This window comes from Notechis scutatus, chromosome 1 (genome assembly GCF_049901735.1).
Source record: "Notechis scutatus isolate UNSWTSFEM ecotype Mainland chromosome 1, rNotScu1.2, whole genome shotgun sequence".
NCBI classification, from domain to species: domain Eukaryota; kingdom Metazoa; phylum Chordata; class Lepidosauria; order Squamata; family Elapidae; genus Notechis; species Notechis scutatus.
This window is the reverse complement of record NC_142009.1, coordinates 234,790,765-234,810,694: the sequence shown is the minus strand read 5'-3', so window position 1 is coordinate 234,810,694 and position 19,930 is coordinate 234,790,765. Positions and strand designations below refer to the sequence as shown.

At 37.9% G+C, this 19,930-nt stretch overlaps 1 protein-coding gene across 1 annotated transcript in view; it reads right to left on the bottom strand.

Moving 5' to 3' along the window:
• The window catches only part of LOC113412606 (solute carrier family 9 member C1-like), a 102,498-nt gene that overhangs the window by 9,410 nt on the left and 73,158 nt on the right, over positions 1 to 19,930 (bottom strand). The window contains exons 18-21 of the mRNA XM_087959252.1: positions 16,392 to 16,443; positions 12,910 to 13,058; positions 8,692 to 8,817; positions 3,194 to 3,292 (exon numbers count right to left, since the gene is read on the bottom strand). Of these exons, the coding sequence (XP_087815378.1) occupies positions 3,194 to 3,292; positions 8,692 to 8,817; positions 12,910 to 13,058; positions 16,392 to 16,443 (426 nt within the window). The remainder of the gene's footprint in view (positions 1 to 3,193; positions 3,293 to 8,691; positions 8,818 to 12,909; positions 13,059 to 16,391; positions 16,444 to 19,930) is intronic.

Below are 19,930 nucleotides of genomic sequence, written 5' to 3'. Positions count from 1 at the left end.
TTAGGAAGATAATGAAGTAATAATTTGCATGTACTGGTATAGGTTTTCACGGCTGGCATCAATGCGGTGATGAGCTTTTAGGCTGGATGTCAATGGTCTAGTTTTCTTTTGTTGTTTTCTTTTGTTTTGCTGTTCCACCAGCTGGTGTGACTGACATCTTCAGAAGCAGAGAAGGCTGCTTTGTAGTGTATCTCTCAGCAGCTAAAGACAACTGAGCTAGGTTGACTGGGCTCTTATGCAAGCTGATTTCTCATTGGTCCTTGTACAGGTGGACTTCTGATTGGATTATTTTGGACAATTCCAAGAGTTATGGTTCCTGATTAGACTGTTTTTGAGCCACGATGCTGCTAAGTATTCTTTCTGGTAAGGGTGCTGAATAAGGAACCAATCAGTAGTCTGGCTCAAAGATAGGTTAATCAGAAACTGGTATTTTGGAATTTCTTCAAAATGGACCAATGAGACAAAGAACTAATGAAGAACCAGCTTTCTTGCATATCCATGATATGGACCAATCGGAGATCAGCTTGCCAGCATGCCATCACTGCTTCAATAATTTGCACCTATTTCATTTCACTATTAACCATTAAATATACATCTAAGAGATACAATGCAGTAAATGCAGAAAGACTATTCTAAAGCAAACATTTTTAAAATTGCATACTTATTCCCTAAAGCATGTACCAATGAGACCAAGGTAAAGGTAAAGGAATCCCTGTGGATTTTCCTCTGCTAGTTGTTGCTGACTATATGTGGTGGAAGTGCTTCCACAATTTGCCATATTATGAGAGAACCTGCATATGCAGTACACCAGCCACTGAAAATATTTCTCATATTTTGTTCAACTGTCAATTATATGCTCCCATTAGGCTTAAATATTTATCATCCCTATGGAAGAGAACAGCCCACTAGGATCTAAAGTTCTAAACCACATATTGTTGTATTCTTCCTGGGCTCAAATGTACATATTGTAGGCAGAACTGCTAAATTTATAACTAAGGTAGTGGTCCTAAGAACCAGATACATTGAGAAAATTGGTGTATTCTGTACGGGAGATCCATTTATCTGATTACTGACTCCTTATACCAACACATAGGTATTTTATTACTCTACTTCCTCCTATCTGTCTTATTCCAGAATTAGACTACGTACTGAATTTTATTTTTAATTTATTTTATTGATAAGGTTGCAAGATTAATCGAGTTATAAGCTACTACTACTATGTGCCAAATATTAAGAATTAATATTTTGTCCCCTTGTTCTATTGTGACAACAAAGATACCAATTAAATCTTATATTTAAGGTCATGGAATTGATTCTGATGGATGTAGATGTAGATCAGTAATTTTATCAAAAATAATTTTATAGATACAGTATATGGGATGATAAGCAAGATGACAAAAAGGGCATTCTTCAATATAACAGCAGACAAATAATTATGACAATCAACAGTCCAATAAATAAGCCTTAAAGAAAGAAAAATTCCAAATCCTCAGTTGAATAGAATCAACCTAATCCTCATTTTATTAGAATAAATAAAAAGGACAAAATGAGCGTACAAGTTTTTAAATTCTTCAGAACTTTTAATCAAAAAATTAGTAGCAGACAGGGACATTCAGTGAAGGGAGATGTTCTGATGTAAGCTTCACAAAATCACGAAACAGACTCCTTGTCCTGACAAAACCCATTTTTATTTGGCTAATGTGAACTCCTATCATTCACATCCAGCAAAGTTCTGGCAAACAGTCTTTCAAGGGTGAATTACAACCACAGACCTTATCAGGCTTGGAAAGTTGCCACGCCGATAGCTTCCAAGTGCAACACTGTACAAGAAAATACTTGGCAAGGAGTCTCTGAGAATCATGAACAAATCTTTACACTAATTAAACGAACTACCGTATATGCCGGGGCGTATAAGACGACCCGCGTATAAGACGACCCCCAACATTTCCACTCAAAATATAGTTTGTTATATACTCGCCACTCTTCCGCACGCCTTCCACTTTTGCACTTTTTTTTTTTTTTTGAGGCATTTTTGCGCACCGTGGAAGCGATCCGTGAGCCGAAAGGAGCAGCCAGCCTTCTCCCAGCTCCCAAGGAAACGAGGCTTGCACCGCCCGGGCTCCGCTGAGGTATCCGGCTGGGTCTGTCAGGAGTTGTTACCGCTAGCGCAGCTCAGCGCTGCTCCAGTCCCGTTGCCTTTGGGAAGGAAAGGCAAAAGGAAGAGCCGCGGCGGCGCTTGCAATGGCAGCAGCGGCTCCTGGTTTTGCCTTTCCTTCCCGAGGCAACGCGGGACTGAGCCGCGCCAGCGGTAACAACTCCTGACAGCCCCAGCCGGATACCTCAGCGGAGCTCGGGCGGTGCGAGCCTCCTTTCCTTGGGAGCTGGGAGAAGGCTGGCTGCTCCTTCGGCTTCACGGGATTCGCTTCCACGGTGCGCAAAGTGCCTCAGCCGCAGGCAGCCGCAGTGCTTCCCAATTACTATTTGCCGGCGTATAAGACGACCCCGGCATATAAGACGACCCCCCCAATTGGAGGCATGTTTTTCAGGGCAAAAAAGTCGTCTTATACGCCAGCAAATACGGTAATTGTCTCCTGCAACCCTTTAGTTCTTTATTCTCTCTGGGAGGGGCCATTCACCGTCCACCTGTGCTTTAACTCCCGAGTCAACCCTTGTTCCTTAAATGTTCCCTTCTGGCAGCTCTGTGCATTGGGAACAGGCTCCAGCTGTTCTTCTGCCCCACTGATCTCCGATTCCTGATAACTGTCAGACAGCCATCTCTGCCTTTGACACAGAGCACTCATCAGAGCTTTCCCCAGACTCCAGGACTGGCTCATGTTCCTCCCCAACCTCCTCACTGTCCGAGTCTGCCACCAGCTCTGCAGGCCGCTGGCGGGCCACAACAGAAGAGGGCGTTTGTCAATACAATCAAGAAGGTGGTTACAGTGCATGATCAAAACCCAGCCCCTTTTTTATATGCAATACATATACTTTTAATTATAGCAAACAATAATAAAGAACAAAGAAGTCTAAAACTTTGACCGGCAACAAAAAAACATTCGGTTTTTAAGTTAGATTACAGACTAGTAGCAATTGAGAGTTACAAGTTGTATACAATATTACTAACATTCTAAGTAATATTAATTTCTTCATTCCCAGTTATATTCCTGGGTATTTGTTGATACCAATATCTTACCTTAACCATGCCTGATACAATTAAATGGATTCCTTGTGGCATATCGCCTTCTTCACATATGTTATCTCCATAATCATAATAAAGAATGTTTGCTTTTTTCTGAAAATAAAAATAAGTATTGAATACAGACTAAATAAGTTTCTAAGCATACTGCCAAAGACATCCAGTAACAAAAGTATTTTTAGTGCTCTGAAAATTTTAAGAGAGTAGCAACTGACAAATACAAACAAAAGCATTTTAAAATTAGAGGACAAAAATCAATGATAAATAAAATTTACATCAGTAAAATATATTAAGATATTTAAATTATGTAATTATTTCAAATTTCCCATTCAGAAGATATCGACAATAAATTTGAGTACAAAATACTGGGGATTTTTGTTAGGCAAAAGATGAGCTCCAGATTTTGGTCCCAAACATCGAATGGAATATCAGATGAATGTAAGAGTGGCCTGGGATTTGAAGGTGAAAACCACTTGACCATCTTGCACAACAATGGAGAAAAAGCTCATATATAACAGGTATCAAGTTTTTTAAGATGAATGTTAAATGGGTAAAAACTTATTTCAAACAAAGACCATAACCTCAGTTGTCAATGGTGATCTACAAAGCATCCATAATGGTCCTTGGCATGGTCTTGTTGATATTTAACCTTTTAGAGGGTTTGCAATTACTAATTCACTGGAAGAACAGAAAACTGAGGAAAAACAAAACAAAAAGCAAGCAAACAAAAGAAAATTGCTGATGCCAAGGTATGCACTAAAATTACTACAATCAAATTCTCAAGGGGCAAAAAACCCCATTCTAATAGTCCTATGGAGAACTAACAGAGTAACACAGCACTGTTAGAAGGCTACAATCCAGACCTTATGAAAAATCAAATCTTCAATTGTCCAAAATGTCCTACAGGCTGTCATAACAGAGATGCAAAAAGCTCTTTCTTGATGGAACTGGATATACCTAATCTTGGTGGTATAAAAAATGTATGAGTGAAAAGACCAATCCCTACATCAGAATATGATGAGTTCCCTGCAATGGGTTTCACATACAGATTTGAATTCTACAGACCAGGGGTGTCAAACTTGTGGCCTGCAGCCCAGATGTGTCTCTGAGGAGGCAACTGGATGGTAACAAGTACTGTGACGACTGGATTTAGCTTTTTTCCTAATTTGGCAAGGGTCATCCGGAAACTGAGATAATTAGCAAGTGTTTGTATTTACATTCATTGGAGAAAGGATTATAGATATTCCTTGTTTAGTGATCACAACTGGATCCAGCAACTTGGTCCTGATGGCGCAGTGGTTAAAGTGCAATATTGCAGGCAAATATTGCCTACAGCCTGGAGTTTGATCCTGATAAGGCTCAAAGTTGACTCAGCCTTCCATCCTTTCAAGGTCTGTAAAATGAGGACCCAGATTGTTGGGGGTAATATGCAAATAATGCTTCGACATTAGAAATTGTCCAGAGAGTGCTGTAAAGTGTTATGGGGCAGTATATAAGACTTAATGCTATTGCTCATTAAGCAAAGCAATCACTATGTGAACCCATGACTATGCTTGCAATCTTAATTCAGCTTTCTTTTGCTTTACAGATCTGTGAAGTTGCAAATGCAAGGACTGGTTGCAAAGTTACTTCTTCATCACTATCATAACTGCATAACTATAGTCACTAAACAAGGATTATCTGTATAAGAGCAAGCAGGCACACAATGGGGAATGCACTGGCACCATCTGCCTAGCATACTACTGTCAGCCTCAAGATATCTTCCATAATATGTATATTCTGCATTCTAACTATTGCTTCTCTGCTGCTATGCCAATCTATTTCTTTCGGCTGTCATTAGCAACGGAGGGAGGGGGGAATTTGGAGGAGAAGAAGGCTGGAGGTGTTTTGCATTCCTTTGCTGGGTTAGCAAGGGGCCGGTAGCTCGTAAAGCTTTGGACGAGGCGCACCAGTCTCATAAGAAATTTGCTGACAGAAAGTGAGCCCCGCAGATGTCGTATCAAGTGGGCGACAAAGTATTCCTCTCGACTAAATATTTGCAGACTACCCAGAAATCGAAGAAGTTGGGTCCTAAGTATGTGGGGCCTTTTCCCATTGAGCGGATTGTAAATCCTGTGACTGTTCAGTTGACTTTACCAAAGACTCTTCGTCGTATTCATCCGGTTTTCCACGTCAGTTTGTTAAAACCCGAACATACCTGTACCTTGAGACCGACCCAGACTGATCCCCCCGTACCATTGTTGATTGAGGGTGAACAACATTTCGAGATTAAAGAAATTCTAGACTCTAGGAAATGGAGGGGTCGTATCCAATATCTTGTAGCTTGGAAGCATTTTCCTCCATCCTATGCTGAATGGGTTAATGAGAGAGACATTAGGGCTCCTGAACTGCTCAAGAACTTTTATGCCAAATACCCTGATAAACCATAGAGATGTATGCAAATGCTAACATATGTTTATGCTATTTTTTCTTACAGGGACTAATGTCCTTCTTCTAGGGGGTCCGAATGTCAGCCTCAAGATATCTTCCATAATATGTATATTCTGCATTCTAACTATTGCTTCTCTGCTGCTATGCCAATCTATTTCTTTCGGCTGTCATTAGCAACGGAGGGAGGGGGGAATTTGGAGGGGAAGAAGGCTGGAGGTGTTTTGCATTCCTTTGCTGGGTTAGCAAGGGGGGGGGATTCCTTTCTTTAACTTTCCATTTCTTGGCTAGCTTCTGTCCCCTTTTGCGCAACTGCGAACTTTTATCAAAATATGTCAAGGTCAACTGACAGAAGCCTCATCACCACCTGGAGATGGCCACATGATCATATTCAGAACTTTTAATTGGAAGAGTCATTTGGACTTTGGGGGGTGGGAGCATTTCCATTCCTTTGTATATGTGATCTGCCCGCCAATTTCTCAGTTTCGGAATTGAATCTGTAGCTTTCACTTTATTTTCCAGTAAAAGGATAACTTTGCTCTAACCATGGAGTCTGAGTATTTCTTTCTTGGGATTTGAAGGGAGCACAGACTGACAACTACACTGCAAGTTGTTAGCAAAAAGGCTTTACTGTGAAACTGACTAGAGTCTTGTCAATTTCAGATTGCAGCTACATCCCATCCAGAAGGTTCTAATCAACTAATTAAGGTCATAGAGCTGAGCTTGTTAACTTGCAATTAGCATTTTTGGGGTAGTGCTAGGCTGGGGAGAAAAACAGCTCAGGAAAAGATAATTTGTTTAGACAATCCACTGTCGGAGGGTGAAGAGAGAAAAATAGGTCAGGCACAAGACAACAGGTACTGACTATAATGGCAAACACATGTCTTGAAAGAGAGGCACTGCAAAAGTTATAAATGCAGGTGTGGGTTGCAAAATTATTGTTCATCATTATTATAACTTCAAATGGTCCCTGTCCAAGACAGCCATTAAATGATGACTACCTGTACTAGTTTGCTTGATCAGAAGGAAATTTATTTTAGTTGCATGTGACTAATTCTGAGCTAGGAAGATAGCAGTGTTATTTCTCACCATGATTTTTTGTGGAACACCAATCAGAATTTTGCAATAAAATGAGCAGCTTGTTATTGACTAAGCCTGTGAGACAATCACCAAAGTTCTGAGCTGATTCAACTATAATGGAAGTATCTGGTTTAGTTGTTATAATTCCTCATTATACTGCCAGAATTGATTGGGTGTGGTTTGCTATTTAAGCTTATTTGGCTACCACTGCTTAATGAACTCTAGCAAATTTAGATGGCAGGCCTATCACAGAGGGAAAGCCAAGAGAAGCAGTGTGTCTGAGAGAAAGAGCGGCTTAGATAATGTAATCTGAAGTTCAAAGCATTGATTTTAGTCTAATCCAAAGAAATAGTGAAGAGATGGTCATAAGTCATTCTGTCAGCCCTCATACTTGGTTTGTGACATGGGACCCTCAGAAAAGAATGAGTTGAAACCAAAAACAAGGGCAGACAGTCTGCAGATTATAGCTCTTCTCCAACTGTCCTCCAGCTGTGCTGCCAAAAGACTGCATCTTTGCCCAAGCAGCCTCAGTTGCCTCTTGCTGTTCCTTGAAGGATTAGATTCCACCAGTTCATCAACTGTAGTTGTGTTCTTTTAAAATGGTGGGGGGGGGGGGGGGTGGGGGTTGTGGGGGGGGGTTGGGGGGGGGGGTTGGGGGGGGGGGGGTTTTGGGGGGGTGTTTTTTTTGGGGGGTTTTTTTTTTTTTTTTTTTTTGGGGGGGGGGGGGGGGGGTTTTTTTTTTTTTTGTTGGTGGGGGGGGGGGGGGGTTGTTTTTGTTGGGGGGGGGGGTATACTGTTTATCCCCAGCTTTACTCCCACAGTTGGCTTAGTCACCTTGCTAGTTCTAGCCCTAAAGGGACATCAAGTTCTCTTTATTCAAGGATTCATAGAGCACACATAATATTCCTCTTATGAAAGTCCACCCGCTGTAATGAGAAACTTGAATTCAGAAGGCATGAAAACAATACATTCATCATTTCCAACAATATTGTTGTAGATAAAATTGGTTGTCTAAAGCTCTTCTGCTGAATCTGCCATTATCAACTCATCATGAGTAGATAGATATGACAAGACCCAAAAAGCAATGAATGGGGATCAGCTGTGGAAATGCCCATAACTCATTAATAGCAACATATATTACATTCCTGGGAATCTATTTGTATATCAAATAGAAAGCTCTTCTTATGCATTCCGGCATTACTTCACCACCAATGCATCTCTTTAAGTACCATCATTAAAATGATTGTAACATGCATTCTAATGACACAGTTAAGTAAAAGCCTTTCTGAACAGCTCAGTTTTTAAGATATTTCTAATGATCAGGATCAATGCAACCATCCAAATATCAGTAGAGAAGCTATTCCATAGGGTTGGTCTTAATGCTAAGAATAGGATGATATTGGTGTCCCCTAAGGTGTCAAACTCATGGCATTACATTGTTGTCACAAGACATATCATGACGGTTTTCCCTTTGCGGAGCTGAGGTGGGTGTGGCCTGCCCATGGTCTGGCCTGCGGGCTGTCAGTTTGATACCCTGCTCTAGATGTTAGAGAGGAAACGAACCCTCAGCAAACCAGAGATATGTGTACTGGGTAGGTTGGATCTAATTGATATAGATGGCCCTTTAAGAGTCAAGTTTCATAAGGCTTGAAAGATCAGATAGAAAGCCCAAAGCACTGGAGTTGTGTGCTCTGGAGAAAGTGGCTTTCACAAGCAGGATGCTGGATTTTGGACTAACCACATCTTCCAAGTAGTTTTCAAAAGCAGCCTCGTATAGGGTGCACTGTAGTAATCTAAGCAGGAAGTAACAGACAAACCTCAAGTGAACAAGGGAGAGTCTGACCATGCAAAGGAACATGCAAATGGAAGGTCATTTCTTCCATTTTGGCATCCTCTACTGATTTGAGGTGAAGATTAGATCTAATGTGTGACCACTGATACGCATTGGGCCAGATATTACCTGTGTGAAGCATCCAAAGCATCAGTACCTGAATGTATTCTATCTGTTTTTTATTACCCTGAAGCCACACAATATTGCATAGAAGGTCATGTGCAGTAGGTGGGTCAATTGTAGGGGGAAGTCTTCCAAGCTGTTGTTTTCTTAAAAGAATCACCTAAAAAAGAAGACTATTGTTATAATACATAGTTCTTTAAATTCATATTATTAACAACCACTATGAAATGATTTCTACATTCTTAAATCTAAGACATCTTGAATGATATAATTCTAAGGAAGTTAAACGGCTCTAAATGACATAGTATACTTTTCTGATTAATGCAGAGATCCTTTTTCACAATGTGCTGATCATATAGTTTCAAAAATTTCAAAAAAAATCCTCAGCTGCTGTTTTTTATTTCGAACATATTTTATACTACTCTCAAAAAACACTAGTGAGAACTAAGGTGAGATACATTGTTAACCTTTAACAGTCATTGTCTGAGAGTATGTATTTATGATGATCAAGTATATTTGTTGAATCTTTCCAAAACTACGAAGTTTTGAATAGAAGTATGCCCCCACTGTAGATAACCTTGGGTTTAGCTCCTCCTATACCCTCAATTCCAATAACTGATACAGTAAAGGAATTAGAAATGCATTATATGGAGGAAGCCATAGCTGAAGCCAGTTCGATACAAATTGGAAAAGGCTTATCTGCTAACTGACAGCAGAAGCAAACTATATGTACAATCCACCCAGAAAAAAATTAAGCTAACTAGAAAGTGTCACTCTAGATCAATACAATCCAAGACAGTAGGCCAAAACCCATTATGCACCAAAGACTGCCAGTCCATAGATAGGTTTAACAAAAATAGATCTACAAGTAGGTTCAATTTACTATTGAAAACTAATTTTGGAATAAAGCAAAAGAAGTTGACATTAGGGCAGAACTGTCAATAATATATGTCCATCAAGAAAACTTACAGTGTTTGAGGAATTGTCTCACCCCAGTGGGACTAGGTCATCCCACCTATGTCAACAGAATAGGCATGCTGCTGGTCCTGTCAGTCAAGGAATTCTGGTGAGCAGGGTTCAGGAGAAGAGCCTTTTCTGCCATGGCTCTTGCCCTTTGGAACATTTTTTTTGCCCCACCCCCACCCCCCCACCCCCACGTTAGATCTGCTCCCGCTTATAAGTCTAGCCAAATTAAAGAGCATTCCTAAGTTGCAGATCTGCTGTTTTGGGGAGTGTATGACACCCCCCTTCAAATGAAGGTGCTTAGATCTGGCCCACGGGGCTGCCCTGGGAACAGCAAAGGACTGGCCTGCAGTGCCTCTGCCTGTGAAAATGGAGCTTGGGAGGGCCAGTCTTGGACCACCACAGGCATCCCTGACATGAATGACATCGAGCTGGCCATGTCCATCATGGTTGCGCCCCTCCCCAACCCCCCCGAGGTCAAACATAACCCTAATGCAGCCTGCAATGAAATTGAGTTTGACACCCCTGATCTAGAGCCTTAAATCCTCAGGCATCTATCATTTGGGTCCAAGGGAGATGTATAACTGGGCAACTTCAGTATGATGATATATCAATCTAAACCAATGAATTTTTTTCTACCAGTTTACCTAGATGTTAAATAGAATGGAGAGAGAACTAAACTGAAGCACCCCATATAAAAAAGGCCAAAAGCTTGACTACTCACCCTCCCAATCAATTTTCCGCAGGAAGGAATGGAAACAGCATAAAATAGTGTTTCTAAATTCCAGCTGTTGTATCATGACCCTAATCCTAATCTATAGTCAATATTATAAAAAATAGCTGAAAAATCCCACAGTGAACTTTTATTATTTTAGTTGTGCATTATAATTTTTTCAAACATGACAGAATATTGCAAACGAATGGAAGCATTGCCTCAAACAAAATAATGCAAAATAATGCACACGCACACACTGTGAAGCATGGTAAGCTTAAAAATGTCTCTGGTGAAGAGTCAAAACAACAACCTAGACAAAGAGCAAAGAAACACAAGTAGAATGGTCACGCGGAACCTCTCTGGACAAGTATTAGATGAAATGCTGGGAGACAATTATTCATCAAGATCACATCTATGGCAGTGCTTTTTAAAGGACACTAAATTGGCTAAATTCATTTCCAATCCTTGTAAAATCTCTTAGGTAAATGTTTTAGGACTATTGGACATTTTGGGAATGACAAGTCTGACAGGTCACTCAGTAAGTGAATATTTCTGGACCACAACAAATTAACTAAGTTTAACATTTGAAATACGTGGCAAACATCTAAATAAGATTTGAAACTAAGAAAATAACAAATAAAGGGTCCAGGGCAATTTGGAATATTGAATTTTTTCTATAAGATTTTAGAAAGCTACATAAAATAAATAGATTTTCATGTGAATCAGAATTATTATGACTACCAGAAATTATAATAGAGACCTTATGAATTAAATTAGACACTACAGGAGATTATAGTCCAAGCAAAAAAACCCTGACTTTAGGATTGGGATATATAGAAGTCACAAAATACTATAACATTTAAAATATTAAAGGAGATATTAAAATAGTAGCCATAATATCAGCAATGTTGTCTGCTTCTACAGGTAGGCTATGTTTAAAAGATGTTAGTTTAGTTTAGTTTATTGTCATTGCACCTTTTACAATGAAATTAAATGCCATCTTCAGTGCACATTATAACTATAAAAATACAATACAAACACACATCCTTCACATTCTATACAACTGAATTGAAAAACTCTGATATTGCATTAATATTGCTCTATACAGTAGAATTCAATATAGTTACTGCTCTGGGATAGAGGGAATGACAGATCTGAAACAAATTTTGCTTGATGCAGAAATAGTAGAATCGAGAAAAATTGGATTAAAAATGTGGACTACAAAGCAGACAAGGCATTCCAAATAAATATACAAATGACAGGAAAATGGATTAAAAAATAAAGAAGAGCCAAAAGAGCAACCCTGAAACACCTTTATTGGATACAAAAAAGAAATTGGCTAAACATTGAAAATCAAAAGGGAAAACCAAGACAATAACCTGACAATGATTTTCCACTGGACTCACAAAAGAGGTCTATTAAAGCTCCAAAGAAGCCTTTGTGATAGGAAAAAGATAACATCTAATGAATTAAAGATTAAGATTGTTAGAAATAAAAGGAATATAAAATTGATTTGTTTGATCAAGGTTAAAATCAGACATGTTTTATACAGCGTTAGTAATTCTGTACAAACTTTTTGCTGATATCAGGATTGAAAAGTTGATGATTTATAGTTTGCATACAGGAAAGGATGGGTTAAGAAGAAATTTGCTTGTAACTTTATAGGGGATGATGAGTTATCAGATTTGTTTTTACTTGTTCTGATGAAGACTGTTAGTCACTTCTTTACATATTTTTTTCTTTTAATTCAGTTCAGCTTTTCTATATTTTCCATTATTATGTGTTTCTTTTTTGGCACTTTTTTCTTTCTCTTTCTCTCTTTTTTTCTGAGTTTAACTTTCATTTGTTTTTATGTTACTTTATATATTTAATAAAAATAAAATGGGAAAAAAGAAACAAAAAATAGAGGAAAAAATGCCTACTCAGTCCAATTCACCATACTGTACCTAGAAATCTTAATGATCCCAATGCAATGCTTAAGATTTCTAGAGTTTATCTCATTGAAGTGTTTTCAGGTCTGTTATCTGATCCATCAGGGCTGGAACAACTGGGAAGTTTAATTAACACCCAGCTTCTTCTTCATACAACAAAATTTGATGATGGGGTACCATTATATCATAGTGTTCATTATGTAATAGCAAATCTCTTGAGAGTGCACAATTAAAATCTTTTATAAAAATAATATTAAAATAGGAAGCAGAAGCAGTGGTTACAGGCTATAATTAGGCACATCTCAAAGAAAGGTGGAGAAATATCTTGAAGAAATTTTTAGGTCACAAAGAAGCTCAGCACTTGAGCTCAGATTCCAGATAACAGTAGGAGCAAATGATAGTTGCCCATTTTTTTTTGGCAGAAATCTATGTGAAAAGTAAATATGCAGCCATTTAATGTTCTCAAAATTCTTTCAATGAAAATTTATTCATATGAGGTTAATGAAAATTTTGTTTACTTTTATCTCCAACTTTCCATTTTTAACATTGGAAATCCCCATATCCAAAATTTGTATATATAATTTGAATTTTTCTGTATTAACAGAAATATCTCATGTTTCATATATAATTTTGTTTGAATTACCTTATGTAATTCATTTCCTTCATTCTTATCCACGATTCCTCCTGCTATCATAAATTTAAGAGTTTCAAAAGCTGTATTTAGTACCGTCTGAACTGCTTGTCTGGTTTTCACAGCAATGACAATATCTGGATAGTCACGCTGCATTAATCCTAAAGTAAACAAAAAAAAATTTAATACAATAAATTATAAATGCCATTCAAAGTGAAAGAAAACTGCTTAGGAGTAAATGCCCCCTCCCCAAGAACTAGTAGGAACTGCAGGTATGGAGATATGCACAAATGGATATGAGAAATCATGCCTATAAAAAAATCTTAGTTCTAGACCATTCTTGAACAAGGTTCTGAATAAGTGCAGAATTCCATTCACATGATGTGCAAGATTGCAAATATGTTAATACAGCAAAACTCATTAAATTATACTGAAAGACAGAGAACAAAAATATAAAGTATTCTTTTTTCCAAAACTGAAAGTTCTTTGCAGGAGGTCCTCGTTGGATTAAAAAATAAAAACCAACTGAAAGGAAAAGAAAAAAAATCAACAGTTTTTTCTAGTCCTATTGACTTTAACATGACTTTAAATGAAAGACAAGTACTTTCATTTTTGTATTTTGTTCTTTTGTTTTTTTCTCTAAGTAATAAAGATTACTTTTATAATAACAAGCAACCCAGAGGCTGTTTGTTCCCAAATAAAAAAACATTTTTTTCAGTATCCAAGAAACCATTTAATAATTTCTGAGGTACTATTTCTCCTATTGACATCAAATTTGCAGCCCTCTCAGACTAGACTGGAAAAGCAAAGTGAACTCTCTCTGTGCTCCTCAGAAATAAATATATAAACAAGTACTATTTTTTAAAAAAATAAAAGTAGTTTCAGCTTGAAAAGAGAAATATAAGTAATTAGAAGTAATCAAATAATTTATTTGGATCACTGTCAATATCTCTTGTATGAAACAAAAGTCTTAGGAAGAAGGATGTTCTCCTTTAGATAAAAACATGCAATTTAAAAAATCCACTTTTTTCTTGCGCTGAACATTTCATTATCATTGGATATGTCTGCACAGTAAATCCAAGTATACTTATGAAGTTTCCAGATACTACAGCTGCCAAAAGTGGTATCCATAGATAAAAATACATCTATTTTATATTGCTTTGCATATACAGGAAAGTTGAAGTGCTTCTTTATATAGGTAAACTTCGACTTACAACAGTTCATTTAGTGATTGTTCAAAGTTACAACGGCACTGAAAAAAGTTACTTATGACCATTGCAACATCCTCATGGTCATGTGATCAAAATTCAGATGCCTGGCAACTGGTTTGTATTTATGATGGTTGCAGTATCCCGGGATTATGTGATCCCTTTTTGCGACCTTCTATCCAGCAAAGTCAACGGGGGAGCCAGATTCACTTAATTGTGTTACTGGTACTAACTTAACAACTGCTGTGATTCTCTTAACAACTTTGGAAAGAAAAGTTCTAAAATGGGGCAAAACTCACATAATGAATGTTTCACTTTGCAACAGAAATTTGGGGCTTGATTGTGGGTGTAAGTTGAGAACTACTTGCATAAATCTTCTCTATTAATGCACTGTCTCTACTCACAGTTAAAGAAAAAAAGTGTCTCTGCATAGAGAAAGCAATAATTCTTTACAACTGAAAACTGGTAGAAAATGAGATTTAAGGGCAGCGACTACCCACTCTAAACATCAGCATAATTTAGCCCCTGGGTGTTTTTTTAAATAAAACTTTTTATTGCTTTAAAAAAAAACAGAAAAACAAAAAACAAAAAAATGTGCATTATCAAAAAACTCCACAAATATGTAAAAAATAGGTGAAAAATAAAAAATAAATAAAAAACAAGATAAGAAAGTATAATGTGTCCTTATATATACATAAGATTTTTTTATCCTACACTATTTCATTATATTTTGTTTCTTATTTACAGTAGCTCCCCCCTTTTTAATATTGCTGATGTGATTAAATAATTAGAGCAATCTTATTGTGGCTTTAATAGTTAAGAAGTATTTGCCATCCAAAATAGTATTTCAGTTATGTAAAACGTTAATAAGAATTAACTGTAAATATTAATCAGGGCTATTTAATTGAATGTATTTCAGGTTCTTCTACAATTTATCAGCTGCGGAAATTCTCTGAGATAGATATTTAGGCATCCTGAAATAAATTGTGATTTATGCACTCATCCAGTATGCTAAGAAAGACTATGGAATTTAAGACACTGAGGACTGCTTTGGTCATGCAGATAAACTTTCTTTCCATTCCCTTTTTCTTTCTTTTAGGAGCTACTAAAAATGCAAATGAACATTGCATTAATAATGGCAATCCAGGTAGTCCTGATTGCTGTTGTAATTCCAAGACACAGAGTTCATTAAGCAGAAAGTATCAAGGAAAGGAACACATGGTTCTGGAGGGAGATGAGGGAGCAGGTCACAAATAAGTTGGAGGAGGGGGTGCTGCAGGTACATTCATGCAAGCATAGGGAGACCCCAAAAAAGAAAGACACAGGTCATAGGGAGGAGAATTACAGAGTGATTTGCCACCTTCCCTGCTGGCTTCCCTATTGACTTTTCTTGTGGGAAGTCAGCTGGGTAGATCACAAATGGCAATCACATGACTGTGGGACACTGCAACCATTGTAAGTGTGAACTTGTTCCCAAGCTAAGCACCTAAGCTGAGTTCACATGACCCAGGGGTGTTGCAACAGCCAGAACTTCAAGGACTGTTTGTAATTACCCCTCATTCAGTACTCTTACAACTAAACAATCCCTGAACAGGAAAGCTAAGTTATGTGACTGCACAGATAACAACTTGAAGCATTGCAATGTTTTTATACAGGTAATCCTCAACTTACAACTATTCATTTAGTCATTTGAAATTACAATGGCACTGAAAAGTCTGACTTAAGACAAGTTGTGTTTTTCACACAACTGTTGCAGCATCCCCATGGTTATGTAATCAAAATTTGGCCTCTTGACAACTGGCTCATATTTATGACAGTTGCAGTGTCCTGGATCTGTGTGATCACCTTTTGCAACCTTCTGACAAACAGTCAATGGGGAAGCCAGATTCACTTAACAACTGTATTCTAACTTAACAACTGCAGTGATTCAGAGTAATTTTGGCAAGAAAAGTCATAAAATGGGGCAAAACTTACTTAACAACTGTATTGCTTAACAAGAGAAATGTTGGGCTCAACTGTATTTGTAATTTGAGAACTACCTGTAGTTAATGTGCAGTTTCAAATGGGGCTGAGCAGGATATAGTTATTGAAGCCAGAGTAAATGCAGAGGAAACCATGGAGCTTACTACTGTCTTTCTGATTGTCCTTGCTTTGAGTAGCTCTTTCGTGCACATAGAAAATGCTATTTCGGCTTTGTAAGAATCAACACTATGGAAATTAAAGTTTCATTAATAATAATGAAAACAATATTAAGTCATAATAATGATAATGTCTTTAAATTCATACCTAACTCTTTCATGGCTTCTTGTTTGTTCATTTCCAAAATTTTGCTAATTGCCTGTTAAAAAGGAATATGCATTTTATATTAATGAAACTATAAATGGCCAAGCAAGACCATTTTCAATTGTAGCAATCTTCCCAAAAGGCTACAGAACACAATGGTTTAGCTTGGTTCTCCCCTCACCCCCTTCTTCTGTTTTTTTTTACTTCCCATGATGTTTTTCATGTATGGTATCTTTTACATTGTTAGTGACTAAAATTATTTTTAAGATAAAGAATGCAATAGAATATTTAAATAAATTGTCTACAATGATCTTTATCTATTACTGCAAATTAACTTTAAAACAGATTTCTCCTAGAACACACACACACATACACAATTTCTGCTAGAACACATATAGGCACATACCAGTGGTGGGATTCAAATAATTTAACAACAGGTTCTCTGCCCTAATGTCCAGCTGGGTAGGCGTGGCTGGGTGGTCATGTGACTGAGTTGGCATGGCCAACTTGATGTCACTAATGTCAAAGGGCACTTTGCCTTGCCCAGCCTCTTGTGATCGTAGGGATGCTGCAAGTGTGAAAATGCTCATAAGTCACTTTTTTCAGTGCTATTGTAACTTTGAATGGTCACTAAATGAACTGTTATAAGTCAATGATTATCTGTACAAAAATACAAAACGCTTCTTTGCTTGCAAAAAGCTGCTCTAAATACCAATCATTGGATTAGAAATGTAAGAATACACACTGAAGATCAATGATAGCCACAGCCATCATGGACCTAAACCATTCAGCAATACCTGTAACCTGGAGTTACAAATCAGGCAGGGTGCCAGAGCACCTTGAGGAATTAAAATAGTTAAAATGCAAGGATAACTATCAGCAAAAAACTCTTGCTCATAAAGTGAAAACTTTAGCAGAGAGGTCTTTTAAGCTCTCCAGAAAGAGGGTGTGCATATTTGAGCTACAAAATGCTGAGCTAAAAAGACAAATTAACGAAGTATACAAGGGACACAGGTTCAAGTCTCCCAAGCTTGGCCACTCTAAAGCAATGCAAGAGATTCCTGTTCCAAACGTGCTTTTTCAAGAAGCAACTGGGCTTTCTGGAAACCAAGAATGTCTAGTTGCCTCTTGTAGAAAATTAGCACCCCCCCCCCCACACACAAGAATGAAATATTTTGAGAAATATTAAAAGGGTAGAAAATTATATGAGAAATAGAGAAACATGCTCTTAAAAGGCAGGAAACAGACTCAATCTTTCTTAATAGCCCCAAAGAAACTGAGGAGGTCACCTTTTAAAAATGCAGATTTGGTAATCCATTCAAGACTGGATTAAAACCCCAAGGAAGCCAGCATCTAGGATTAATTACATTTGTTAAACAAGATTAAAAACCCCAACTCACTGCCAGCCTTTGGGAGATGAACTAGTTAAAATCAAATAACAAAATACAGAAAACAAGCCTCTAAATTACAAAATGCTGTAGAACAAGCTGTATAAAAATCCATGTATTCATCAAACCAATTGGTCAGCTGCCCAGGACCTCAAACCCATGTAGTCCTGTTCACCAATAAACCATCTTTCCAATGGCTTTCTCTGAACCAGATGGATATTTCTTCCAACACTCTTGAAAAAAGTATATTTGGGACAACCATGACCTGGACAACTGAAGAAACCCCATAGAAAAAGAGACTCCTGTGGCTCTGTGAACTGACTGAAGGGAGGCCCCCTCCCCAGATAGAGGAAGAAGACATGAGGCAGAAAATAATCAAAACACAATACAAATAATTAAATCACAAACTATTTAAATCCTTTTTAACTAAAACACAAGGGAAGGGGGAAAAAAACCCTGTGTGGCTCATTGCCAGAGCTTACAGCAGCTGCCCTTGTTAAATCAATTACCAGAACAAATAGACACAGGAACTAGCCAGATTTCTCAACCCTGCTTCTTTTCAGGAACAGAGATTAACCTTTTTCCTTCCAAACAAAGCTGAATAGGGAAAATTATCTCATCAATAAACACAGGATTAAACATTACCAAAAATGGATGAATGTCAATCTTTCTAGCTAGCCAAGAAACCTTGCTGAATGTCACTCATCTTGGTTCCTTGTTATTAAAAACTTCTTTCTGGCATTATTCAATTATTTCTTCAAAGCACTGATCATTGCATCCTGGCTGGAAAAATCCCAGTAGAGGAGTATTTCCTCCCAACATGACAAAGCACCCTTTCACACCCACGAGAAGCAATACTTGGATCCATTTGCACCACTTAGAAGATACCAGCTGGTCTCACTCAGCTCACAAGTTATGCTAAGGAAAGCAACCAGATTTAAGGAAAGATCACATGCCCCCAGAAAGGCAGTAAAAAAAATCAGAGTGCCAAGCTTGCATCCTGCCTCTTGGAAGTACATCCCAAAAGTACACTCCAAGCAATGTAAAAAGCTTTTTAAAAAGTCAAGCCCCTAACAAAATATCAGCGCACACACACACACACACACACACACACACACAAAAGCCTCCAGAGAAGCTCTGGAGGTTCCTGCCAGACTGGGTGTACTGCCAAGAACCACTAGCTGTTACAATGTAGGAGAGACAGTTTCTGGAAATACTTAAGCAGTGCAATAAAGATAAGGATTAGGCTGGAAACAACACAGAGGCATGCTTTCCTGACAGGATTAGCCCTGTAAAGTGAGAAGAAGATTTCTTCCAACAACCGGTTCCTTGAACTGCTCAGAAAGTTAACAAACGGTTCTCCCATACCAATGTGAACTGGCTGAATCCCATCACTGGCACATACATCACAAACACTTTTGTGAATCACTATCAGAGGAAACAAGAGGAAATTCATAATCATGAGAATTTTTTTAAAATAATTTTTTAAATTCTGTATTTTGCAATAATTCCATTTCATTTCAACCGTGTGTCGACTGGGAACATTTATCTTATGTTTACAATTATAATTAATACTTTTCTTATCAATATAACAATAATCACATTTTCTGATATAGTATCTCCCCCTCACATTTTATAAATATTTAAGTATATCTTTTTATGTGACAACACTGGAGAAATGACACTTGGCTACAATGTAAAATGGTGAGTATACAGCTTGTATAACAGTGTAAATGTGCTGTCCAATCAAAATAACGCAACACACAGCCATTAATGTCTAAACTGCTGGCAACAAAAGTGATGTCAAGTAGCTGTTTTCTCTCCCTGGTGGCATGTGACTCGTTAGTGTTACAAGGTTTCAGGTGTGAAGGGGGAACAGGTGTTATCGCCCTCACTCTCTCAAACTGGTCACTGGAAGTTCAACATTGCACCTCATGGCAATGAACTCTCTGAGGATCTGAAAAAACGAATTGTTGCTCTACATCAAGATGGCCTAGGCTTTAAGAAGATTGCCAAGACCCTAAAACTGAGCTGTAGCATGGTGGCCAAGACGATACAGCGGTTTAACAGGACAGGTTCCACACAGAACAGGCCTCGCCATGAACCAAAGAAGTGCTCAGTGGACATATCCAGAGTTTGGCATTGGGAAATAGA